The sequence below is a fragment of the Truncatella angustata genome (genome assembly GCF_020726525.1).
Source record: "Truncatella angustata strain MPI-SDFR-AT-0073 chromosome Unknown BKA67scaffold_1, whole genome shotgun sequence".
NCBI classification, from domain to species: Eukaryota; Fungi; Ascomycota; class Sordariomycetes; order Amphisphaeriales; family Sporocadaceae; genus Truncatella; species Truncatella angustata.
Genome location: NW_025763381.1, coordinates 4,581,890 through 4,605,649, shown reverse-complemented (window position 1 = coordinate 4,605,649; position 23,760 = coordinate 4,581,890). Strand labels below are relative to the sequence as shown.

Below are 23,760 nucleotides of genomic sequence, written 5' to 3'. Positions count from 1 at the left end.
CACTTCTTCCACAACACACACGATCCTTGTTCGCGTTGCCCAACTCTCAGCGCCCTCTTGTTCTTGTCCTTGTACTTGTTCTTGCCGCTCCTCCTTGTTTTCGCCGAGTTTTGCAACCCACAAGACACAGACACGCGATACGTGACACGCCCCCTTTGCCATTCACCCTGGCGGATCGCTCGTTCACAGCCCATACTCAGTCAACATAAAGACACTGATCACATCGCATTTACCGTAATACCTTGGAGCCAAGATGTCCGGACAGTACCCTTACGGTGCTCCCCCGCCTCCGCCCTCTGCAGCGCCCGTCGGTGGCTATTCCTATGGTCAGCAGTCATACTCACCTGCACCCCGTGGTGGTGGTAGTGCCGGCGCTGGTAGTGGTAGTAGACCCCGTGGCAGCTACACCCCAGGGCCTGCTCGGACTGATTATGCATCACCGTATGGAGGAAGCTACCCACAGCAAGACTACAGCTCCCATAATGCGGCTTCATACAGCCAGCAGCCCGTGAGCGGCTACTGGAGTGGCACTCCTGCAGCTCACAGCGGTGCGCCTTTGCCTCAGAGCAACTATCACCCCAATTACGTCCCCCAGAGCACCTATCCACCCCAGCCTCCGGCTACATACCAGCCCTCCGCATACCAGTCCAGCGCCCAGCGCCCATCGTACCCGCCGACTTACAGCTCCTCGACGCCAGATTACTCTGCGCAGCAGTGGGCCGATTCTGCTTCGCCCTACTCGGGATACACTGGTAGAGGCGGTCGTGGCGGCTATTCTGGAGGTGACCGAGCTGGTCACAGAGCTGATGCTGGTTCACCCGCCCTTCGCATGGGCTATGACCAGGGCGCAGCTCACTCTACTCAAGCGAGCAACGGATACGGCCAACAGTATCCGCCTAACCATCATGCCGCGCCGGCATATCCTGCCCCTGCCCCCTACCCCAGCTATCCTCCTGCAGTTCCCACGTACGCTGGGCCTGCGCCCCCTTCCTACTCACACAACTCACACAACCCTCATGGGAACAGAGGGCGTGGTCGTGATGGCTTCTCTGGGCATCCTAGAGGTCGGGGTGGTCACCACAATGATCGCAACGACAAGTTTCGTCAAAAGGGTCAGCGGCCGCCGCATCACGATAATCACAGCCACAATGCCCACGCTCAGAAGTCTGATGCAGCATCTGCCAAAAAGAAGAAGCGCAAGACCAACACTCTTGGCCTTACTCCCGGCGATGCCGACGAGTCAGATAAAGAGATCGACGAGGAGCAGCGCATAGTAGACACCCTAGGCGACGATCTCCCTGAGTAAGTCCCCATTTCTCTTCTCACTTCTTTATTGACGGTACTGACGATTGCTTTTCCAGCATCGGTGATCTTGCGGGATGGCTTGCGGAGCGCAGAGCCAGATACCCTACCAAGGCCCGCATCCAGGCCAAGAAGGAGGCTGAAGTAGCTAAACGTGCCGAAGCCGGCGAAGACCAGAAGCCTGTCCTCAAGTCCAAAGACGAGGAGAAGGCTGAGAAGCTCCGGCGACAATTGGCCAAGGTGGAACGCAAGCTCGAAAAGCGGAAGCGCGAGACTAACGATGAGGGTGATGAGATGCGTGTTGACGTCAAGGAAGAAGCAGATTCTTCCAGCTCGTCAGACGATGAACCTCCTGAGTCGCAAACAGCCAAAAAGGCTTCATCATTTCTTCCTCCGCCACCTATTACACGCGCGGACCCGACAGCACACTGCAAATACTACTCTACGGGAGGAGTATGTGGTAAGAAGGGCAAGTGTCGCTTTGTCCATGATCCCGAGGTTCGCGAGAAAGCTCTACAGGAACAAGCTGCCAACGGTGGCAGGATTACGCTCAAGCAGCGACTCATGAGAAACGAGAAAGAGATCGAGGATCTAGCAATCATCCAGAGCATTGTCAATCTTAGGGGCATTGGCAAGATGCCCACGGCTCCCAAGCCGGCCTCCAAAGCTCCCGGAAGCTCATCTCGTACGAGTCCCATCCATTCCACCCACCCCAAAAACCCACATACACATCATACTGAGCCACAGAATAGTTCCGGCCAAACCAGCGTTCTTGCCTCCGACTCCGGCTCTGCCACAGTAACGGCTTCCCCTGAAGTCAAGGTAAGCTTGTCATGGCTGGCAAATCTCTACCAATCCAAGCCCTGTGGCTACCATGGCCGAAACATCAAGCAGGCAATGGACTCACTAGATGACGTTCGCCGCCGTCGCTGTCATTCTCAACCAAAGTAATTCATCAAAGTCTTGTTTCCCAACTTGTCTCTGACAGCATCATTGACAACAGGCACACTATCTCGTTCCAGAGCTCCGCGGAAGGAATCTATTTTACTTCCTCTGGAACGTGTTGGATATAGTATTTCCCAATTTCAGCTTTGCTTCGACCGGTCTTGCTTCCGAAACGCGTCTGGTCTTTATGGGAAATCCTCGTTTTGCTGCTAGCAGCCGGTGCACAGTTCGATTTTCTGGTTTTCTACATCGGAGCGGCCTCTGCTCATGATTTTTCATGGGGTGCCAAGTCTGGCACATGATCAGGGACGGTTGTTCATTGATAATTGACTCCCATAAGCTCTGGAGTCAAGGCTCACAGGCGAAAGCGCACCAAATCTCCGAATCGCCAAATCAATCCTTACTCAAGGAGGTTCTTTCATTATACACTGCTCCTAAGGTCTTACGAGCTATTGAAGTCTTCATGGTTCATCAGTTTGGCAATGTTGCTCGCGCTTAAAGGCTGAAAGGGTCATTCTCGTTTCGCAAGGCGAACAAGCTCTAAGCAGTGAGGTCTGAGACGAAGTTGATCGAAAAGGATGGGCCGCATGGGAAGAATGACCATGGGAAAAGACTTGGCTCTGCTTTGCGCGCACCAGTCTTTTTGTTATCAAACCTTTGTGGCCCGGATCGATAGATAGAAAATAAAATATAACTGCGATCAGAAACTGGCTGGTTTGTATTGATCATTCCACGTTTTTTACATTTCAATTGTGTGTCAATGTTGTTCATATCAATGATTCGGCCACGGCGCCTAAAATGTCAAAAAAAATAAAAAATAAAAAATAAAGTCCAGTGTGGAATGATCTCTTGCAATAACGTTTCTGAACTTTCTTTTTGCGAAGCGAAACATGTGCGAACGAGAGGGTGCCTCAGGTAGTCATACCTGATGGGTTTGTTTTTGGAACGATGTCAATAGAATACATACTCGAGTCATGACGTAGACTCATTGACGAATACGGCTGGTGGTGCAAAACAGCACGGAGGCTCTCATGTCTCTGCAACAGCAACACTATCTAACTGCGGCGTATATGCCATGATTTTCGCCTTTAAGATGTCCTAGCCAGGACAAACCCTTCATGAAACGCCAGAACACCCTGCAATGCACACTTTCCACTGTCAAATTCCTCGGCATTTGTACTGTGTGGTTGCTGGAATGCCCGAAACTTAGACCAGCAAAACTGCGTTCAGACATCCATCGTTCTCCGGGTTGTTCGTGCTGATCACCAAACATGTTAGCGTTTTCATAATCTCTCACCAGTGGTTACGGATCAATCTCCCAAGCAGAATAGACACAGTTGTGGAGATATATCTCGAAACCAGGGGGGGTGGACGTTACTTACACCTGTGCGTAACGACCCCAGGCCACCTTGCCACTGGCAGTGACGAGACCGAGCTCGGAAACGTTGACCTCGATGACGGTTCCCTTGGTCAAGACTCCCAACTGTGTGTAGAGGGGGTTTTGTGGGTTCTTCTTGACGCTGATGATGGGGAGTTGGACCGTTACTCCCAATTCAGGGTGTGTAACATTCGCCTGGGTTCTAGTCAGTTCTACGACCTTGAGAATCCATGTATGTGCCGAGAAGGTATATCTTCAAAAACATCGACAATACCCGGAAGTTTGGTCTATTATTGCTCACCTTCTTGTATCTCAGACCCATGGGACGAACTGGAGTTGTGTTAGATGGCCGTTGACTAGTAATCTCTTGAAAAGCAAGAAGCCTGAGGACGCAGGTCGTGTTCTGTACTTACTGAATCTTTCATATTTCACCGGGCGTCTCGTGAAGTCAGGCTACAGCAAAGGTCAGTTTCTCTTTTCCATGCAGTGGGGGTTGTTTTTGAGCGGTCTCGTTGTAGAGAAGACGAGTCGGTTCTTTTCGTTCATACGTACTCCAACGAATGTAGGTTTGGTGACCATGCTGCCATCGAGTCAGTAAGTCACGGCGCAATGAGAGTTTGGAAGGACATACCGTTTCCAGCTCTTCTTCTGTGTCTTCTTTCCAGTGCCAATAACTTTGAACATCTCTTCCTCGGAGATTCCTAAGGGGCCGTCAATGTCAGCCATTTGTCTCTGTAAGATAGCCCGAGGATGGGAGGCCTACCCTTGACTTTCGGTAGAGGAACAGCGAATCTGGCTGATTTGTCCGCTCTTCTGTTTTTGATGGCAGAGCTGAGCGCCTTCGCACTCGTAGGGTTGGAGCGATCGAGCAGGTAGGTGGGCAGAGCAGTGTCGGGATCTTTCTCGGACGTGGACTTGACATTGCGTTCCTGTGAAGATGGCACGGGTTAGGAATCTCTTGGTAGGGCCTGTTTCGGAAGGGGAGGGGAGGGGAGCAAACGAACCTCGTGCGCCTTGATCTGCTTCTTCATCTGGATCTTCTCCTTCCTGCGTGCCTCCTGGTGCAGCTTGGCTCGCAGACCCCGTAGCTCCTGTTACGATAAGAGGTCAGCATTGGTTTGTTGGGACAGTGACAGAGACGGAGACGGAGACGGAGACAAGGAGGCAGGCGGCCTCATGTGGTAGTGAAGGCCGCTGGAAGTAACTTGCCTGGGCGTCCTTGGAAGCCTGATGCCCAGAACGGGCTTCCTTCTTGCGTGCCCTTTCTTCATGGTCAAGTCTGCGGCCATGCAGCTTGCGCCATCTCTCCATGTACTCATTCTGGGGCATGGCGACGGATTGGCGATTAGCGATCAGCTGGCAGGAGTCGGCGAGATACTGGGTTGGATTTCAGAGGTTGGGGCCTGGGGTGTCGATGTCGATGTAGGTGCGCTTCCGGACGAGTTCAAGAAGGGCTGCACAGAGAAGTTGAACTGGTTCTTTGACAAGACAAGGCCGCCACATCAGACTGGGACTGGGACTGGGACTACAGTAGCGAGCCACCAGCCTCAAGGTTCTAAAAAATTCATCAGACCGCCCAGCGACCCCACCCAAGTGCCAAGCATTGCAACTGCATCAAAAACCGCCGCCATGCCCCCCACGTACAAGAGCAGCGAGCTAGTGCTGTTACTTACTGGCTATGCTAACCCAGTCTAGCCTAAATCACGACTGTGAGAACTAGGTTATCAAAGATATATGTATGTATGTATACAAAACCCTCTGCCCCCCATACATTCATGATTGCACGGTTGCTACTACATCCGTACAGTGGCTAGGTTAAAGCCTCCAATACCCACACCGCAGGCACGCATGTCTCATAGCCTCTAGTCCGGCCACAAGGCGGAAATTCGTCGACTAGTCTATATTAGGTTAGACTAGTCTGGAGACAAGGAAACTTTACTTCTCTGATTATAACCCTACCTACTTCTGAACCCCCTGCCCCTAACTAGTTTACAAGTCAAGTTGCGTCGAATTGACCCGTAGCCTGGAGTCCTCCATGCAATTTAGACTCTCATCTGCAGGCTCAGTGTATCATCCGTGACTCTTCTTCCCGTACGCCTGCAGCAGTTCTGGGCCCTTCCTCAAAGTCGGTATGCCAAGTGGCGAGAGTCGCGCTGTCGTGATCATGACCTGGATGCGCGATATCTTCTGGCTCATGTCCTGGAGTCGCGGGATGAAGTCGCTGAGCACGCTGAAACCCTCTTCGGAAACACACAGGTCCAGCCTGTCGATGAGCAGCAGTACCGTCCGCGTTTGGAACTCTGGTGCCACCTCGATGAGCCGCAACAAGTCCTCCAGCAACGCCCATACGAGGTGTCCGCTCTGCTGCCCCTTTTGGCCACTCCTCTCCGCCCTTCCCACCTCGCGGAAGCGATGTTTTGAGAGTCGTCGAACGTTTTTGACCGCTACTGAGGGATGACGTTCCAGGATCTGAATGATCAACCCTTTCATGAGCGACGTAGGGGTATATCGCTGGCCTCGGCCACGTTTGCAGAAAGCATATGCCACGTCGAAGAAGCCAAGCTCCCGAAAGTGGAAGATCAAGTCGACTGAAAACGTCGACACCCACGAGACATTTCGACGGCCTGCATGGCCCGAAATCCAGATCAGGGGCCGGTGCGTCTTGAGTTCCTGCTTCCCAGCCCTGATCGAACCATGCTCTATGGACGGGCTGAACCCTCGTAGCTGCCTGGGCCAGCGATCTGTTGGTGAGAGGAACACCCGCTCGCTGTCATTGAAAGCCATCTCCTCAGTCGGCTCGTACGGTCCATCGAACAGCTCAGCCCGGAGGCTCTGGACGTGGAGATCGGCTTGAAAGCCTGAATGGTCGAATACGACTTGGAGTTGTTTGCTCATCTCGGGATTCATCCCATCGTTCAGCATGCTTAGCTCTACGGAATCAGATAAGCACAGACTGCGGTGGATCTTCCCAAGACGGTAGGTGCTTACGCTGCATGAGCTTCTCTACGTTGGTTCCAATATCTTTGATATTCTCATGCGATGACAGCGTGACCATTACGTGGGCGAAGTTCATCACCCGGGTCAATTCGGCATAATCATTCTTGACAGCCTTGATGAGTTCATTTAGTCTGTCGTTCCCACCTCCCAGATACTTGGCCATCTTAGCTGCATCACGATCAGTCGGTACAGATCATGTGCAGATAGTCCTTGTACTTACAGAGAGTTCCGTGGTTCATGTACGATCCAGCACTGACAATGAGGGTGACGCTAGAAACAAACAGCCTGTTGATTGCCCTTGACATTGAAGCAGATCTAATAACATCCTGCAGTGTCTCCATTTCTTGTCCATACATACCGATGCTGTCGAACATGGACACCACATCATCAGTGAGCTCTCTGGACTTTTCGTACGCCTGTCACAAAGCAATGTCAGCTCATTGTTCGAGCACAACCTTCGCGTGACTCTGTAGATGGTGGCGTACAGTCACGAACAACATGATGGCTTTTATGGCCACCTCGTAATGCGTCTGGAATGTGATCTCGCTGGCGAGGAACGCTGTCGCCTGTAGGACTTGGACGCCGCCTTGCAGCACTATCAAGACGAACTCGAACACTTTAGTCACCTGAGGAGTCAGGCTGTCAATGATACCGTGCAATCTGGTCGAGAATGCTCCGCACTGGCTTTGCTTCCCTTTCTGCTTTTGATCTGCTTCCAAAACTTTGTCATCCTCTCGCTGTTTGCGGTCACTAAGACATGTCTGCAGCATCTCAATACTTCGCTTTCTATCTTCAACCGTAGCCGGAGGGTCGTTGGCGTAGTTGACCAAGGTCTTCAACTCCTCGTTCTCAGGAGAGTTTTCTGGAAGTTTGATGGTTATATCTGAGACATGTAGATGAAGCGCAGATAATTCCCTAAATAACATCAGTGAGAAACAATCACAGACGTAGACTCGGAAGCGGCGCGTACGTGCTTCTTTCCAATTCGACATCATCGTACCACTTTTTGGCTTTCTCCCTGATATCGTGCGTGTCTGCTTTCGGAGTGAACAGTGTTGGCTTGACCGCGCTGTTGGACTCGAGAACTCCACTGCTGTTTCTTGACTTGGCATCTTCTTGACTTTGGCGCCGCTGAATCTCAGACTTCTTTGTATCTTGAGGTTGATGTTCTCCTTTCCCTCGAGTCGCTAAATTTTCAGATCTCCCTTCTTCAGGAGCTTTGCTCTTGACATTTCGCCGCTTCTGATTGACAGGCTTGAATTTCGCCTTGACTCGAAGTGCCAGGTTCGAGACGAAATTAGAGCTAGCAGAATCATCTTCGGTCGTCATTGTCACAACCCGTCCTCTAGGGTCAGTTCAGAGAAAGCTCAGGCGACCTATGCGACAATCACCATATCTAAATCAGACCAAGGCCACCTGTTCCACCGTAAATAGACAGACAGGCACAAACCGTGATAGCGCATGAGGCTGTGCGGATGGTTCTATAGCATCGCTCATGCTGGACTCGGTCAAGTCGCCGACATGGAATATGGGGATGGGAGTCGACGAGCACGTAAATTCACGGGCAGCATCCCGCTTCAGTGTGCTATTGATCGGGCTGTGCCTCTTCAAGTCTACTGTAGCACTACACATGGGGCAGCATATGGATCCTTGCATACAAATCATCCCCGCTGATTGGTGGGACAGCTTGTAAGGGCGCTTGACATATCCTGGTCGAGTCATCAGCCTAACGTAAGGGGCTTGTGAGTGCTAATATTAGAGTGTGCTGCATAGTAAATAAGCAGATAGCCTTGTCTTCGCCTACGCGTCCATAAACTGCAAGAGAACGGTTTTGCTAAGAGGCGTTTGAAATCCGTGGTAAAATCGTGAGCCGTAGTGGTATGTAATATATACACGAAATGGCCGACGTTGTTGATCGTGCAAAAGCCGCTGCTAACGGCAGCACAACACAATCGCCGGCTGTGGTGAGTATTGGTACATTCTTGTCTTTGAAGTTCAGCCTAACACTTAGCAGCCGAGCATTAGTGTTCCGTTGGATTTACTTGGAACGATCAGCGCCAGTCTCTCAGATCTTACAAAAAGAATATCAGCCTTGGAACAGAGACAAGACAACACCAGTGTATCGGCGACTGAAAGCTTCACGCGTGCAGGCGCCCGCGACAACGGGCCCCCTACTAACAGCACAAAAGAATATGAGGATAAGCCCAAGAAAAAGCCCGAGTCTGAGGGCACTGAGATCTCAGAGGCGGACTTTTTGACAAGTCACGTTGAGTTCCGCAAGGAAGTCTACGTTGACGGTAAGTCGGACCTCCAGTGGGTGGCCGACGCTGAGAAGAATGAGGCGACAGCTAAGGCGTACAAGTCGTTCCGCTACGACGCTCACGATAATGGGAAACTCACATTCTCGGTGTATCGCTGGGCGGCGTTGTACGAGACCTTGGTCGAATACTGCCCACCTGCTCACGATGGGCAAGTGTCAATAATTGAGGATCGCCTCCAGATTTCCGGGGAGTTCCCGCTCTTACACTGCCGCTCTAAGCTTGAGAAACTGGAGAAGACGACGACCGATGACAAGATCAAGATGGAATTGAAAGTGCTAAAACAATTGTATGAGCGAAATGGCCATCTGTTGTATGCTCGACAAAGATGGGATAAGCTGCGTGACACCAAGAAAATCGACTGCGAGAGTCTAAGAGGTCTCTTCCATCCAGGTCAACTGGTGGTCTTTCGCGAACTCCGAGACGAATGGGCGGTCGCTCGTTTGAAGACGATAACCACGAATAACTACGACGATTGGTATCGCGGCCTTGACAATAATGTCGAAGTGGAACTGGAATGCGTCGCCATTGATTTCGATGGCAAGAATTTCAGGAATCACGTGTACAGACGGTTGATCGACCGATTCTCTGGCACCAGGAACATCACCGAGCTGCCCGTCTACCCGTTGACTTACCACCACGACAAAGACAACTTGATAGCCCTATCAATCGAGTCGGGGTCGAGGTGGAAAACCCTTCATAGTCAACTTACTTCTCAGGATGGACAGCCAGTGGCCAAGGTCATGCAGTACGTGGGTTATTGCGAGACATTCGTAGACGACCCCGATGACGAGGAGAAGGGCGTTGGAAGCGAGGTAAGTTCCTAAGCACGAACTACTTGAGAGGCGAAACTCTGATCGGGAAAATTAGATCACAGGCAGGGTCGTTGTCGACCCGAGAAGGTTTCCAGATCGGCGCCTAAACTTTGTCCAAGACAATACAACACCCTTCGACAATAAGCACTTTGATGGCGAGGCCGAAGACGACCCATTGGTTCTATGTCCCGAGAAGGTCTTGGTACACAGCCTCAGCGACAATGAATGGTACTATGTTGCAAGTAAGCAATTTGCGCTATGATTTTCTACCGTTTCTAGCACATCCAAAGAACCGGTATTGCTTATCAGAGGCAATTGATCTCTTTGTGACTGCTTCACAATAATCTCAAGGATCTTCCAACGCATACTGAAGAACTGGTATCTAACTCCGAATGATGTAGTGAGTAAACTGCAAATTCCGGTGTGGACACCAGATGCCTGGTCTCGTTTAGTCAAGTCGGAGTCGCAGTCTATCGGAGACTCCATCGAACGCATTCGTGCTCTAGCCAAGGCCCACGCCGATACGAGGACCAAGAATCTAGACGACCCGAGCAACACTCTTGACAACTTCAAGGGAAAGGGAAAAGGCTTGACGTTCTTGCTCCATGGACCGCCAGTACGTGTCTGCTCGATGTTCTCCCCCTGTTTCCGGCGACTTTTCCTGACCTTATAAGCTTGTCTTTCGGGTGTGCCTTGAAACTGTATCAGAGCACTGACATCACATAGGGCGTAGGGAAAACCATGCTGGCCGAGTGTCTTTCCGAGGAGCATAAGAAACCCCTTTACCGCGTCAACTTGGGCATGCTGGTGGCTGATATGCGTTGGGAGACCACGATTGAAGAGATCTTCCGTCAAGCCCACGTCTGGGATGCCATTCTGCTAATTGACGAGGCAGAAGTCGTTCTTGCTGAGAGAACACAGGAGAGCATGCATAGTCTAGCATGGGTTGCAGGTGTGTCGTTATTGCGGTGTGCCATTCCAGGTAATCTTAGACGGCATGCTAATTCGGGTCAGTTTTCCTACGCAAAATCGAATATTTTGAGGGAATTCTCTTCCTAACGACGAACCAAATTCACATGATCGACCCGGCATTCATCTCTCGTGTCAACTTTGGCATGAAATTTCCTACACTCGATTCTAAGACTCGTCTCCAAATATGGGAGAAGATGCTGGGTGACTTGGGCGACTCCAACAACGCTGACTTGCTTAATCTTGAGAAAGACACTTTGAAGGAATGGGCCATGAAGCCTCTTAACGGCCGGCAGATTAGGAATGTAATCTATTCGGCTCGACTTTTGGCGGACCCGCCGATGACCGGTCAAATCACAAAGGCGGGAATCAAGCAATGCTTGGCCGACGTAACGAATTTCAGTAAGAAGACCCTGGCCCTGATCGTTTCTGTATTCCATCTGTTTCAGGTCGAATTCGAATAGCTGCTTCGGTGACTGACACTTTTTCAGTGGATATGATCCAAGAGGAGAAGAAGGCGGTGGAGATGGACTACATGTCCCACTGGGCCTGAGTTCGTGCAAGTGTCTGTCTCTCCCAGCCGTGGGGAAACCGAACAATGTACGTAATAAGGTACCAACCGCGAGCGGCACGGTGTATCGCGCATTTCAGACGCACTGAGCTATGATAAGGCATGTTCCACGACTGCGTGACCATGGTTTCTCGTTTTCTTTTCCTCTGGTCGACGTGGCAATACAATCGCCTTAAGATTATGAAATGGTCGAACCCCAGGAGGGTATTCACAGCACAGCTATATCAGCGCTGTCATGTTAATTAGATCAGATCAGACTACATGAAGGAGCATTACTAGGCAGGGTAGCAGACATCAGATACAGTACAGTGGACAATAAAATAAAGCATAAAAGTGAATAGGATATATGGAAATGACCTCAGCCATTCCCAATTATTAGTCAAGTTGGTTCATGGGGGTTTAGTTGTTGACAATATATATTCGGACAGACGGCCACAATGAATGCCTCGTTCTTGCAGAATCTTTCCATATTCCGCGTTGCAACAGATGCTGATGGTTTGGTTATGAGATCGCATGAGTAGACATCCTACTCCAAGACGTCCCTGCAGTGCAGTGCCCCTTGTATTATGACTTAGAGTTGGAGCTGGCAAACAATGAGACCGGAAAAGAACCCAAAGCATAATGAACACTAAAATAATCTAGCAGAAATCCCAGCCAGGTACACATGTGACTACCATCGTAGCATAACGAACCTGTTCCCTAACCTACATGCCCATGTTAAGGTACAGGACTTTGAACTTCGAGAAACCAAAGGTTGACTAAGGATAATGCCCTGACCCTGCCCGATGTTTACTTTTTCGATTTCTCATTCATATTCAGTTTCCAGTTCCCACATCTCGATCTTATTAACATAACGCACAGAGATTTGAGACCTTTAGTCCCGGCTACATCTCCAGCCTGATTGTCGGTCATTACCTTGCCTTGCAGACCAATCACTCGTCAATTTTATACTTGAGCTATCTGTGATCAGCACTTTTCTCTATGTGGGGAGCACTCAGGCATATTATCCGGTGCAGTGGACGTTTTCCCGTCCTGCGGGCATGGTCTCCGTGGCATCAGATCCCTTTCGGACGGTCAATGCAACATGATCGGCAGGCGCCCCCGTCTCGGACGCGAGAATACGAGATTGTGACCCCCAACAGCTGTGCAACGTGTGATTTCATGTTCGGTACTCGAGGTTTGAGGGTGCATCCGTAACTAGAGTGGCACGATATAATAACTCTGCTTGGTGAGGACATGAGTTCGGTTGTGAGTAGCAAATTGTTCCATATTCGCAGCACGCAGAACACCCCGCCGAGCACTATACTTTCTGAGTTTAAGAAGAGTTTGCGAAGAGACAGCAAGAAACCAAGACCATGAGGATTTTTTCGTTTGGTGTTCTTTACCCATTTGCTGTATCGGCCACAGCCATACAACCGCGAGCGGGTTCGGTGCCAGCTGGGCCTTATACAGCGGGAGTCTGGAGACCCGCTCAAGGGACCGATCTTTTCTTCTACGGCGATGGAATCAACGCCAATGCGGGCAGGTTTTGGTTGGGGAAGAACGCGACTTCATACTGCCCTGGCGAAGTCGAGAACCTGGACTGCTCAAAGTTTGCGACCAGTAGCACCAACTTTGTGGGAGGGAACGGCACCCTGGCACTAGACGTGTCGGTACCAGGCGGACAACAAAGTGAGGATTGAGATGTTACCCTGCAAGACTAGCACGGCATGGTATAATACTCAACACGGCATGCTAACGAGTTGTCAATAGTCTACGTCGCCGCAGATGGTGCGCTGGGCTATACTGGCCCACACTCGGCTGCCGTGCCTGACGGGGCAATCACAACGGGCTTCTGGCGTGAGCGCAGTGAGGCCTGGGGGGCGCCAGTAAACCTTGGAATGACCAGCAGATCGTGGCAGCTCTGCCCGATTGGCGATACGCCTCAGGGGAGAAATGGTACGTTCCAGATCTACCTCGTCGACGAAACGAAAGACGGCTGCTACGGGGTGGCAATGCGAACATATACGGGTTCAGGGGCTGGCGGTAATGCGTGGGAATACTTGTGATTATGGAGTGGACTGCAACGGGCTGTCAATTCGGCCATAGAAATATCAAGAATAAAGATAGCCATGGTGGCAATTAACACCGCAAATAGTAAACCATGGACCATGATGTTGGAAGCAAGAAATTAGAGAATACCTACTGTATAACAAGCATTTTGTCATTTGCCGGGTTTATGCAGGAGCATAAATCCAGTCTAGTCTAGACTAGAATAGAGTAACCTTAGCATGAAGTCTCGTCGGCGGCGGAAGAACAGGACAGCCCCACAGATCAAGGCCAATGGCCGGATTGATTGGCTGGTGCTTTTGCCAGGTGCAACTCCGAGCTCTCTAAATTTCCAGACCATCAACTTGACGAAAATCGAGCTTGCGACGAGTCGGTGCCCTGAAGACGACGAGCATCCGGCACATTTTCGCATCCAGGCCGCCACAATGTCGCGCTCACTACTGCGCTCCGTGCTGGAGCTGCGAACACCGCTCACGAGACTGCCGCCTTCATTCCTCCTGCCCATACAGTCGCGACGGCCCCTGTCGAGCACCAGCACCCGGCAAGACCAATCGACGCGGAACATCGTGGCCGAGGACGCCATCCCGAAGCCTCCTGTCGCCGCCGAGCACCCCCTAACATCAGACGACGGGTTCCCGCTGCCGCAGAAGGTCGGGTCCGCCACCCCCGAAGCCCTGTATCCCAGACAACCTCAGACACCGAGCCCCCTCTCGCCCGAGTCCGCCCAGTCCATAAGCCAGCTGCTGCCCTTGCTCAAGACGCAGCCCCAGCACTACATAACCGCGCACATCTGGGGGCGGCCCTACCTAGTGCAGGCCGGCGACTCGATCCGGCTGCCCTTCAAGATGCCCGGCGTGCTGCCCGGCGACGTGCTGCGCCTCGACCGCGCCTCGACGCTGGGCTCGCGCGACTACACCCTCAAGGGGGCGCCGTTCGTGGACGAGCGCCTGTTCGAGTGCCGCGCCACCGTCACGGGCACCGAGAGCGAGCCCCTCCGGATCAAGGTCAAGACCAAGAGGCGCCAGAGGAAGAACAAGACCGTCAGGAGCAAGCACCAGTACACGATCCTGAGGGTGACGGAGCTGAAGCTCAAGGGGCCAGAGGCCATTGGCTTGTAAGATTCAAGAAGAGGGGTGAACAAAGGGGCCCAGTGTACATCACGCTGTGTAGAATGGGGGAACTCATCGGTTGGTCCAAAGTCGTGGCATCTGTAACATCTAGCATCATAAGACGGCTATTCGTCAACCTACTGTACCATAAGGAAAAACAAAATCAAATGTTCTGCGGAGGCATTGACATCAATCATCCCCGTGTATACAGCTGTATGCGAAACCTCAGGTTCAAATCGCGTCAGCGGTACGGAGGGCGATCTTCATACGTAGTTACGTTTGTTAAGGCGAATAGAGCAATGGGCAAGGCACTTGACCATAACTCACAGATTTGCGCAATGCTAAATTTAGAAATACAAGAATTGAAATTGAAGTATTGAAATCTCGACAATCGAAGCATTCTTCGGTCTTGGGGGAATATAAATAATTTCGGCAAAGCGACCTTCTGCAAGCCCAAGCTCGTCCAGACTCTGGTCCAAAGGCTCCAAGAACTCCACAGCTAGAACCAATAAAAAAAACCAATAGTGGCCGATTTCGTAACAAGTCATAAGCGGAAAGAAGAAGCCCAAAACAGTCCACCTGATCATTTCCAATAATCAAGCATTACTCCAACAACACATGCCCTTCCCAACCAAGCCTCCTCTTTTATATACAAGCATTGTCGCACGGCCAACTCATCTTTTTCACCGCCCGCGAAACGAAAGCGCTCATGGGCATGGCGGAGGACTTTGTCACCTAATGTCCCGCCCGACAGCCTTTGCAACACTCGCCCAATATGCGTTTGGCCACGCAGTTAGTACCTCAGCGTCGGTGGGCATCCTTTCTCTGCATCGTGCGACCACACTATGGATAATTCGGCCCAACAACTCCTCGCTGACGGGGAGGTGACCCTGTGGCGTCTCGACCGGGTATAGAAATGGATCAGACAAGCTGAGCAGCTCCTCGCATGTGGGACGCATATGGGGATCCCGGCTCAGGCAGCGCTTCATGGTTCTGATTAAAGATGGCGACACAAGCGCGTCGCCAATGCCACGATCCTTGTATGTAATAGCATAGTCCCAATCAATGATAGCGTGGCATCGAGCCATTTGGTTCTGGATGTGACCAAAAGGCGTTGTGCCATAGACCATCTGGTATAGTATACAGCCCAAACTCCAGACATCGCTTGGCTTGCCCACTTTCATGAGCTTTGGTCCCCTACTCGTTGCAGTATTGACACGGCGCCCATCGGGCCCAGTGGTATGGGAATCGAGAAGAGACTCTGGGCTCATATAACTCGGTGTGCCGACCTGTGTCTCCCTGTGAACGTTGACAGTCTCGTCGGTTTGAATAGCATTTGCGATACCGAAGTCGATGAGTTTTAGACGGCCTTGGACGATGACAAAATTCGCCGGCTTAAGATCGGAATGCACGATGCTGAATGTGTGGACGGCAGCGAGACATTCCAGCATCTCTTGCCAATAAAAGCGTACAAATACAGGGTCAAACCTGGCTGTTTCGGGCGAGAGACGCGTGCGTAGGAGTGTGTTAAGGTCCAACTCACCCATCTCCATGAGCTAGTAGATACAGTTAATCATTGGACAAATACCTGGATGTTGGATAGAAACTTACGAGGTTGAGTACCTGCTTCTCCTCATTCATTTCATAGTCATATAGATTGATGACTCTCTCACATGTATTTAATCTCCTGAGGAGATCAATTTCGCCTTTATAACCGCGGACCTGTCCCTCGTCTGCATTCTCAATCGAGACCCTCTTTAAGGCGAACATCTTGCCATTGTCGGCTGCTACACGATACACTTTGGCACTTCCTCCCCGGCCAAGGGAGTCAAGTCGAGTGTAATACTTCCCGTTGACTTTCAGGTAATTTCGTTTCTTCACGGCTTGTTGAGTTGTCGCTGCCCCGGCCGTTGCTGTCGCAGCCTCAAGCATGGACATCTTAGGAGGTGGCGGCGGAGCATGTCTCCTGGGTTCGTTTTGGCTTACAGCAGCGAGTGGCTTCCTCTCGGGGGATATTGATTTCACTAGGTTGACCTCATTGTCAAGAGGGCGAGACGGTAGCTGAAGTTCTTTCTCGAGTATCGAGTCTTCCAATGCTTTGCTCTTTTTGAGTGTCGAAGGTGGCCCGTTCTCTTGACCCTGCCTTGCCAGCACATCTAATCGAGGTGCAGCAGCTCTGTAGTGTGGGATGCGAATTTCCCCCTGGTCTCGTGGTGCCGGAGAGCTTTGTCGTGAAATTAGCCGCGGCTCTTCGTACGCTACAGACATATGTCGCTTGTGCCTCGCGGAATTCTTGGCACTAACTGGACTTCCGGAGGCCACACGATCGGGTACGTAGTAGGATGAAGCAAAGTTTTCAGGTTCAAGATCGATCAGGTCCTGAGCTGCTTGCCCAATTGCTTCTTCTTGGCCAGCCTGGAAGGCATCTCCATCGTTCCCGCCGTTCTCATCACTTTGCCGCCGCATTCCTCGGCGGGCGGGCCCACGCAGAAAGCTTCCTGTCACTTTACCGACTCTTTTAACACGCATTGATCCTTGAATGGCCTGGTTGTCCTCATCGCGAGTTCTCGGCCGCGACCCACTGCCCTGGGTCGAGCCTATGCGCTGCCTCGGGGCGGTGACCGGCTCCTCTGGTGCCTCATTTTCTGATAGTGGATGAGCAGAGTCCGCTCTTCTAAAGGAAGCTCCCGAGGATCCACTGAGCCGGCTGCGGCCGCCAGATGATCCAACAGCAATTCGAACGCTTCGAACACCTTGGGCCTGAGGGGTATTAACGCTGTTGGTTTCCGAAGCATTCGCTCTTTCCTCCACTTGACTTTCGCGACTGAGGGGGCGACCGCCTCTTTGTGACGTTGATAAAGATGTAGACCGTCGTTTTGAGGGCTCGACAGCACCAAACGATGCTGGAACGCCGGGTGTAGTGCTGAGCCGGACAACTCTTTTCCGGCTCTTCTGCGCTGGACTGCTTTCGCTCGCTTGACTTCTGACAGGAGAGGTTGGCCTTGAGGAAACCAGCTGAGCGCTACTAGCCCTAGTCTGCCTCCTCTCTTCTCCGAACGAGGCATTCAGGATGCTTCTTCTCTTTGGCGGTTTCTCCTGGTCCAATAATGACTGCGCCGGGGACGATGGTCGATAGTTCTGAGCTCTAGTGCGGATGCGGTTCGAGGGGTGGTCAGCTGGTGCAGATGCGGCCACGCCGTCATCATTGAGGAGCGCTTTTGTGAGAGCACTGAGCTTCATAGGCACGGGAATCTCATCGTCGGAGCTGTCGGCATCACGAGGTGCATATTGTGATCTCGAGGAGGCGTGGGCGGTGGTGGCTGCATTGGACTGAGCGCGGTCTAGTTGTGACTTGGAGGGGGCTCTTCTCAGGCCAGATCTGAGAGAGGGTTTCCTCGTCGGGAGGTGACTCGACCCCATGGGAGTTGGTGATGCTGCTGCCATTTCGGATACAGATCTGTCGTTGTGCTCTGCGGGTATATAATGATTAGGTGGGCGATAGAAAGGCCGTGCAATGCAAGCAATCGACGACGCTCAAATTGATTAGGGCCAAAGCGAAGCGGTTAGTGCTGTAGATTGTTGGATAACGTATGTTTCACGTGTCAAATTGGCCCATGGTCCAACATGAGCAATGAGGTAAATGGATCACAGCTATGCGGCGCGCAATGCGAAAAGTTGGTGGTCGCGTCCAAGCTGCACTTCTTAGGGGGCTTCCCTGTCAAGTATGGGGTTCGTGAGCTTTTGTTGGTGGTCGCTGCTCGTCGTCCAATCAAAGCATCTCAAGTCGTTGCGCGGCAACGGCAGACGCAATGACATGCATATAGTTTTATGGAGCTACTTGTACTCTTAAGTGTATATGCATATACAGGTAGTCGACTCAGTTCAATCATACCTCTTCATGTTGAATACCCAGATTGTGCACTAGACCAGCCTCTCCTCTTGCCTCTCTAGCCACCCTTGCCTTGAGCAACAGATACTACATATTACATATAATTGTGGTGTGCCATGGCATAGAACCAGTACTTTGCACAAGTGGATATTTGCCATAGCATAAGCTTTGCGGGGGTTCAGACTGTATCTTTGAGAAAATGACAAAGTGGCGAGCTAACAAAGTGAGATGCATCCGCTGTGTTCTAACTCTGGACAGTCGGTTTAGCCATTTGAGCAACGCACATGGAAAGATTATCACGAGTAAGCCTACGCCAAAACCTAAGCTCAACCTCGAGCCCAAGCCTTGTATGTGCAGGTACGGTGGTGCACAGGTCGTTCAGAAGAAGCAGGACTTGATTTGTTACAAGGACATCAACCTAGAAACTTGTCCGATATACCATCCGGTAGAACCTCGTGAAACTCATGAAATGCATAACCTTCCACGCCAGTTGCCGATGCCATGCAAGACCATTGCAGCCAGTTTTCCGTGCCACTTCTCCTGATTCACATTGCCTCGTAAGACGGTCCAAGGGGTGTGAGGTGGATCGCTTAGTCGAAAAGACCGAATCCCATGTCCTCGTCGGACTCCTCCTTGTCCTCCTCCTTCTCCTCCTCCTTGGCCTCCTCGGCAGCACCACCGGCGGCGGCACCACCAGCAGCAGGGGCACCACCGGCACCACCACTGGGGACGGAAGCGAGCTTGGAAGAACCCTCAGAGATCAGCTGCAGTAATCAATCTTGTTAGTCTGGTGTTTCCTGAAACATGGGTTGTTGCATTCAAGAGTGTGGCGGCCGTACCTCGTTGATGTCCTTGCCGTCAAGCTCAGAGATGAGCTTCTCGAGACGCTCGGCATCAGCCTCGATACCGACGGAGGCGAGGACCTCCTTGACGTCGGAAGCCTTGGGGCTGGAGTTGCCACCAAGGGTGAGGAGAAGGTAAGCGGCGACGTGCTTCATTTTGCTGGTTTTGTGACTGGGTGAATAATTCAAGTCAGCAATGTGGCCCACGAAACTGGAACTTTGCGCATGCGCCAGATCATGTGGGCAGCTTGCGCGGATGCAATGATGAGATCGGGAGCTTGGGATCGAGCGCCAGGACCTGCAACGTACAGTTTTGGTGAGTAAAGAACACGAGTAGTCAATCGGTTTAACCGCGAGTTGAGGCGGAGACTGAAACTTCGAGTTCTGGATGTGAAAAGTTTGGTGTTGCGATTGTGCAATTCAAAATGCGCTCGACCTTTTGGGGTTTCTTTCAAAAAATGGTGGGCCTGTGGGCTAATCAGTGCCAGCCAAGGTCCTCGATAGCGACATCACCGGCAGCTGACTTGCAGCTGGTAGCTCTGGGCTGATTGCATTGCTAGTCCCGCTAGTTTCCATTTCCATATTCTCTGCCAGGTGTGACGGTTTTTTCTTTTCCAAATAAACGAGGATAAACGTGGTTAGCTCAAGCCTCAAGCCTCAAGCCTCAAGCCTCAACCAAGCCTGTGGCGGTTTATGCCCCCATTTTGTTCTACATATGTATGTATGTACTGAAGCTGCCAGCCTTTAAGTCGGACGGATCCGTACATTCCAAACCCCAGCTGGATTTATCTCCGACAGTGCCTGCAGTTCTGGTGCCTCCACCAAGTTTGGTTTGGACCCCGGGCAAAGTTGAAGTGGGTGTCTGTCTGTCTGTCTCTGTACCAATCTTCGAGCACGTATATCAACCAAACCTAGTCGCCAATACTGTTTTGTTCTTTTCTTCCTTGTCCACCACATCCGTCCTGCTTAGGGACTTGAGTCATCCCCACTTGAGGAGGGAATATTATGCATCAAGCACCTGGCGACGTCGAGTTATCATGACAACAGCACACGACACCATCTGACGGTTTGGTTTTGCATCGCGATACGATATCGCCCCCCCTTTCATTTCTTCACCACCCTTTTATATCGCTTTGAGCTGCCACAAATATGCCGGTAAGTAGAACACTCCCCCTTCCCCCTACATGCGCTGCTTGTCGCAAATGCAGCTCAACTGATTATTTACTGATAGATCGGGGATCTCCTTGCCGAAATAACTGGCCAGAAGCCAGCATCTGCGTCAACTTCTACATTGCCTCCGCCTGCAAACAGGACCACAAACTCGACTGGGTTGAAGCGCAAGGCCGATGGCGAGTCGAATAGCAACGGAGTCCCGAACAAGGCAGTTAAGCAGTCGCATCCAGTATCGAGGGATACTCTCACAAGCAGGCCTTCCCCACTGCCTAATCGACCTGCTGTGGCGGCGAAGCCCGCCATTTCCGCAACAAATGGCCAGCGCCCTGCCGTTGGTTCACCAACTGTCCCCGCTCAGAATAAGCCCTACACCGGAACTGCTGCCCCTGGCCGCGTAGTCCGAAAGCCCGAAACGCTGCGTGCTTTGCCAACCAAGAAAGACGGCAATGATTCTGCTATCCGCTCCGGAATCAAGTCTGTCACTCTGGGTCCTGCCAAGGTTGCCCCCGCCAAACCCTCACCGACCACGCCAACAGCTGCCGTTTCAGCTAAGCCATTCAAGAAGGGCTCCATGCAAGAGATTATGGCACGTGGTGCAAGAGCCCAGCAGATAGCACCTAAAGCTGGGGTTATTCAACACAAGGCTATTGGTCAGACCGTCATGGGCAGAAAGGAGCGCGAGGAACAGAAGTCTAAAGGAAGACCAGGGAAGTCTATGGGCTCGTCAAACGCTACAGTAACTCGTGATAAACCGGCTCTGGGTGCTCGGAATGGTCTCAGCAAAGATTTGCGGCCCGCGTATAAGGGTACAGGACGACCTAGTTCCGCTGGCAACGACGCGCCAGATAAGAAGATAAAGAAGGCTGCAATGGCCTCAACTGGTTACACTGGTACGGCACGGCCTCCGTCGAAGAAGGCTTCAGATTCGAAGAACATAATGTCAGGATCTTCTCGCGCTAGGCCTGCTGGTGGGCTGCTTGCCGCGCCGCGAACAGGACGTCGTGATCGATACGAGGACGAAGACTCCGAACTGGGCGACTTCATCGATGACGACGAGGACGAAGACGACGTGGCCCCTCGTGGATACAGATATGCGGAAGAATACGACTCCGACAGTGACATGGAGGCCGGAGCGGATGATATCTACTTGGAAGAGCAGAGAGCATTGAGGCAAGCACGCGAGGACGATGCCAGAGAAGAAGCATTGTTAGACAAATTGAAGAGAGAGAAAGAAGCCAAGAAGAGGCAACGCTGCTGAGCTGGCGATATCGCCATGGATCTCGGTTTTCCTTTGTGTAGGAGTTTTGACATGGTCTGAGAGAAAGGATCAGAGGGCCTGAATGCATATGGAGGAGTTCATTGTCTGTTTTTACACATTGGGGGCCACCAGCATCATCGAACAAGGCGAAGGCGTTCCAGGTTTGATACTCCTTGATATTTGAGCATGAATAGGCTCTCTATTGCTTCGTTATAGCACCATTAGATAGATTGGTAGTCTGTAGTCTGTAATTATGGTCCCAGCGTGGACACTTACAGACATAGTCTTGCTTGAGATCCTCAAAACTGATTCGTTGGTGGTTTCTGAATACCTTGACACCATAAAACACCCTTACATATCTCATACCCTATTATGCTCCGTCGTCAAATCACTTCTGGCTTTGAACATGCCGCGTGCTTCCCCTGCTAGTCTACGGCTCCATAGTCCCCCCTTTGATACCCGTTCCCGACCTTACTCCAATCTAAACTCGTAGAAAGGTCGCTGACGACGTCTAAGCCCTAATATATGACTCATACACGGTCCGATCAACCTATTGACTACATGAGCACAATTAAACGGCCATAGTTTCAACAAGCAACAAGCAGCTTCTTGGCGCAGTGGAAGCGCGTCGGGCTCATACGCTACAAGCGACCCGAAGGTCTCAAGATCGAAACTTGAAGAAGCTACTTCAAAATCTTTTGCGTTTTTTTGCATCTTGCTATATTCGACGTTCTTGAACAAATATTGTGAGTTGTTGTATGTTATTTGCTATAAAATTGACCACAAAGTCTCCGTCTAGCCAACTAGTTAATCAGTGCGACGAAATCTGTCGTCTGTCGACTCTGAAATTATGTACAACGACCAACTTTTGCTTCTAAGATAAAAGGGAGGTGAAATGCCAAGTAGTTTGGAGTTTGGAGTGAAAGAAGCACTGGTGTTCTGAGACTGAAATCCTTGCTGCTGTGGTGGATTTGCTCTCGTGTCGTGGGATCGATAAATGTTGGCATTCTGATGAAGGGCTTACACTTGGACATTTAGCAACTACTGTGAATACTAACCATCACGTTAGACCTTTGTTGCTGATCGACCCAATTTTGAGTTTATGTGAACTCAGATACTGAAAGTCGAGACTTGTACCAGCCTTTGACAATGTATGATTTGTCAGTACGGGATCTGTACTGATAGACTGGCGACTTCCAAGCCAACATAACTAATGCAACAGAATTCGTAGTTGTCTTTGTTCCAAGATATTGTGTTCCTTGTAGAGTTCGCCGAAAGATCAAGCTTCGTTTGCTTTTCAAAGGTCCTTTACCGTCAATGTTCACCCTCGTAGCCGAAATACTTGTGAACTGCGCAGAACTTTGTGGACTATAACCCGGCTATTGACTGAACCATGACTGTTACGCGAATTTACCACATGTCTCTCCAACCATCATTGCACTCAATGTATTCAAATTTCCCAAGCTACACATCAACTTAGCAGTGTTACACCCGACAGCATTGGTAATCCTAGAGGCAGCCACTAATTAACAGCTATGATTATGATGATATTAGAGCTTACCTTACAATTAGTATATCAGCTCATGAAGTTGAATTATAGCACATAATCATGAAAGAAATCATATAAGACTGTCCGAGTACAAAACGAGATGAAACGAGAAGGCTACCAGGAGCACGGCAGAATAAAATGCGGGGGCATCAAAAAGACACCAGATTTGGCGCAGAACTGGATGCAACGAGACAAGAATCGTGGAGACCAATATTGACAGTACTTGTTTCGCTATTCATTTACTGTAATTACGGAATGGCACACTGAATTTATCCTTAGATGGCTTATACTGATGGTGTCTACCTCTGGGAACGTGGTTGCTGTTTCAATGAGCACAGGATGAGGAACCATACTGATTAAATCGAGGGTCCACCGGTTTGTAAGTTTCTCCCTAAAACCTGCAATTCACGTATTGCTCGCAGGGTTAAGAAGGCATTCTGGGCTGCAGAAGAAGAAAGTGGTATCTGTTGAATATTTGTCCGTGCCTTGTCTAGACCTCGATCATACCACAAAGGACACAAGTGCCCCATCGTCTCAGTGCACGGGCCATTGCTGCCTGCCTGAACCCCGTCAAGGGTCGTTGTTGCCTCTGTTAC

General features: G+C 51.1%; 10 protein-coding genes and 1 non-coding gene across 11 annotated transcripts; 6 read left to right on the top strand and 5 right to left on the bottom strand.

Annotated features, from left to right (window-relative positions):
- Nucleotides 1-253: 253 nt before the first annotated feature.
- BKA67DRAFT_653482 (uncharacterized protein) lies at nt 254-2,253 on the top strand (the record flags this gene model as incomplete). Its single annotated transcript, XM_046106378.1, has 2 exons — nt 254-1,302; nt 1,362-2,253. The coding sequence occupies 2 exons, from the start codon at nt 254-256 to the stop codon at nt 2,251-2,253; spliced, it is 1,941 nt and encodes a 646-aa protein (XP_045964420.1).
- Nucleotides 2,254-3,002: 749 nt separating this feature from the next.
- On the bottom strand, nt 3,003-5,177 carry BKA67DRAFT_547530 (ribosomal protein S8e/ribosomal biogenesis NSA2). The gene is made up of 9 exons (XM_046101462.1): nt 4,835-5,177; nt 4,630-4,716; nt 4,389-4,554; nt 4,257-4,326; nt 4,178-4,205; nt 4,039-4,078; nt 3,927-3,955; nt 3,630-3,820; nt 3,003-3,505 (listed from the first exon to the last, which is right to left on the bottom strand). Exons 1-9 carry the CDS (start codon nt 4,952-4,954, stop codon nt 3,454-3,456), a joined length of 783 nt encoding a protein of 260 aa, XP_045964419.1. The 5' UTR covers nt 4,955-5,177; the 3' UTR covers nt 3,003-3,453.
- A 330-nt stretch (nt 5,178-5,507) lies between these two features.
- Nucleotides 5,508-6,674, bottom strand: BKA67DRAFT_46967 (uncharacterized protein). Its single transcript, XM_046096902.1, has one exon. It carries the CDS (start codon nt 6,545-6,547, stop codon nt 5,696-5,698), a length of 852 nt encoding a protein of 283 aa, XP_045964418.1. The 5' UTR covers nt 6,548-6,674; the 3' UTR covers nt 5,508-5,695.
- BKA67DRAFT_46966 (uncharacterized protein) lies at nt 6,675-8,181 on the bottom strand. The gene is made up of 3 exons (XM_046096901.1): nt 7,593-8,181; nt 7,108-7,537; nt 6,675-7,038 (listed from the first exon to the last, which is right to left on the bottom strand). Exons 1-3 carry the CDS (start codon nt 7,949-7,951, stop codon nt 6,802-6,804), a joined length of 1,026 nt encoding a protein of 341 aa, XP_045964417.1. The 5' UTR covers nt 7,952-8,181; the 3' UTR covers nt 6,675-6,801.
- A 2,291-nt stretch (nt 8,182-10,472) lies between these two features.
- On the top strand, nt 10,473-11,283 carry BKA67DRAFT_547516 (P-loop containing nucleoside triphosphate hydrolase protein). Its single transcript, XM_046101461.1, has 2 exons — nt 10,473-10,707; nt 10,770-11,283. Exons 1-2 carry the CDS (start codon nt 10,497-10,499, stop codon nt 11,186-11,188), a joined length of 630 nt encoding a protein of 209 aa, XP_045964416.1. The 5' UTR covers nt 10,473-10,496; the 3' UTR covers nt 11,189-11,283.
- A 1,367-nt stretch (nt 11,284-12,650) lies between these two features.
- Nucleotides 12,651-13,343, top strand: BKA67DRAFT_653478 (uncharacterized protein; the record flags this gene model as incomplete). Its single annotated transcript, XM_046106377.1, has 2 exons — nt 12,651-12,966; nt 13,048-13,343. The coding sequence occupies 2 exons, from the start codon at nt 12,651-12,653 to the stop codon at nt 13,341-13,343; spliced, it is 612 nt and encodes a 203-aa protein (XP_045964415.1).
- A 222-nt stretch (nt 13,344-13,565) lies between these two features.
- BKA67DRAFT_530394 (ribosomal protein L21-like protein) lies at nt 13,566-14,462 on the top strand (the record flags this gene model as incomplete). The annotated part of the gene is made up of 1 exon (XM_046099232.1): nt 13,566-14,462. The coding sequence occupies one exon, from the start codon at nt 13,566-13,568 to the stop codon at nt 14,460-14,462; it is 897 nt and encodes a 298-aa protein (XP_045964414.1).
- A 510-nt stretch (nt 14,463-14,972) lies between these two features.
- On the bottom strand, nt 14,973-18,246 carry BKA67DRAFT_641406 (kinase-like domain-containing protein). The gene is made up of 2 exons (XM_046105775.1): nt 16,065-18,246; nt 14,973-16,009 (listed from the first exon to the last, which is right to left on the bottom strand). The coding sequence occupies exons 1-2, from the start codon at nt 17,895-17,897 to the stop codon at nt 15,185-15,187; spliced, it is 2,658 nt and encodes an 885-aa protein (XP_045964413.1). The 5' UTR covers nt 17,898-18,246; the 3' UTR covers nt 14,973-15,184.
- A 473-nt stretch (nt 18,247-18,719) lies between these two features.
- Nucleotides 18,720-19,690, bottom strand: BKA67DRAFT_547507 (60s acidic ribosomal protein-domain-containing protein). Its single transcript, XM_046101460.1, has 2 exons — nt 19,182-19,690; nt 18,720-19,106 (listed from the first exon to the last, which is right to left on the bottom strand). Exons 1-2 carry the CDS (start codon nt 19,338-19,340, stop codon nt 18,933-18,935), a joined length of 333 nt encoding a protein of 110 aa, XP_045964412.1. The 5' UTR covers nt 19,341-19,690; the 3' UTR covers nt 18,720-18,932.
- Nucleotides 19,691-20,333: 643 nt separating this feature from the next.
- BKA67DRAFT_653474 (uncharacterized protein) lies at nt 20,334-21,615 on the top strand (the record flags this gene model as incomplete). The annotated part of the gene is made up of 2 exons (XM_046106376.1): nt 20,334-20,339; nt 20,416-21,615. The coding sequence occupies 2 exons, from the start codon at nt 20,334-20,336 to the stop codon at nt 21,613-21,615; spliced, it is 1,206 nt and encodes a 401-aa protein (XP_045964411.1).
- A 603-nt stretch (nt 21,616-22,218) lies between these two features.
- Nucleotides 22,219-22,301, top strand: BKA67DRAFT_t32. The gene has a single exon. It is a non-coding gene; the product is annotated as a tRNA-Met (tRNA).
- Nucleotides 22,302-23,760: the final 1,459 nt, after the last annotated feature.

Bases quoted from the DNA above. Each gene is read 5' to 3' on its own strand.
- BKA67DRAFT_547530 (XM_046101462.1), bottom strand. From the start codon at position 4,954: ATGCCCCAGAATGAGTACATGGAGAGATGGCGCAAGCTGCATGGCCGC. The intron at 4,327-4,388 runs GTAGGCCTCCCA...ACGGCCCCTTAG, and splicing joins TCCTCTACCGAAAGTCAAGG to GAATCTCCGAGGAAGAGATG. The intron at 4,079-4,177 runs GTACGTATGAAC...CCTTTGCTGTAG, and splicing joins CCAAACCTACATTCGTTGGA to CCTGACTTCACGAGACGCCC.
- BKA67DRAFT_46967 (XM_046096902.1), bottom strand. From the start codon at position 6,547: ATGCTGAACGATGGGATGAATCCCGAGATGAGCAAACAACTCCAAGTC.
- BKA67DRAFT_46966 (XM_046096901.1), bottom strand. From the start codon at position 7,951: ATGACGACCGAAGATGATTCTGCTAGCTCTAATTTCGTCTCGAACCTG. The intron at 7,538-7,592 runs GTACGCGCCGCT...GATGTTATTTAG, and splicing joins GTCGAATTGGAAAGAAGCAC to GGAATTATCTGCGCTTCATC. The intron at 7,039-7,107 runs GTACGCCACCAT...GCTTTGTGACAG, and splicing joins CCATCATGTTGTTCGTGACT to GCGTACGAAAAGTCCAGAGA.
- BKA67DRAFT_547516 (XM_046101461.1), top strand. From the start codon at position 10,497: ATGCTGGCCGAGTGTCTTTCCGAGGAGCATAAGAAACCCCTTTACCGC. The intron at 10,708-10,769 runs GTGTGTCGTTAT...AATTCGGGTCAG, and splicing joins TAGTCTAGCATGGGTTGCAG to TTTTCCTACGCAAAATCGAA.
- BKA67DRAFT_641406 (XM_046105775.1), bottom strand. From the start codon at position 17,897: ATGGCAGCAGCATCACCAACTCCCATGGGGTCGAGTCACCTCCCGACG. The intron at 16,010-16,064 runs GTAAGTTTCTAT...TGTATCTACTAG, and splicing joins AGAAGCAGGTACTCAACCTC to CTCATGGAGATGGGTGAGTT.
- BKA67DRAFT_547507 (XM_046101460.1), bottom strand. From the start codon at position 19,340: ATGAAGCACGTCGCCGCTTACCTTCTCCTCACCCTTGGTGGCAACTCC. The intron at 19,107-19,181 runs GTACGGCCGCCA...TGATTACTGCAG, and splicing joins ACGGCAAGGACATCAACGAG to CTGATCTCTGAGGGTTCTTC.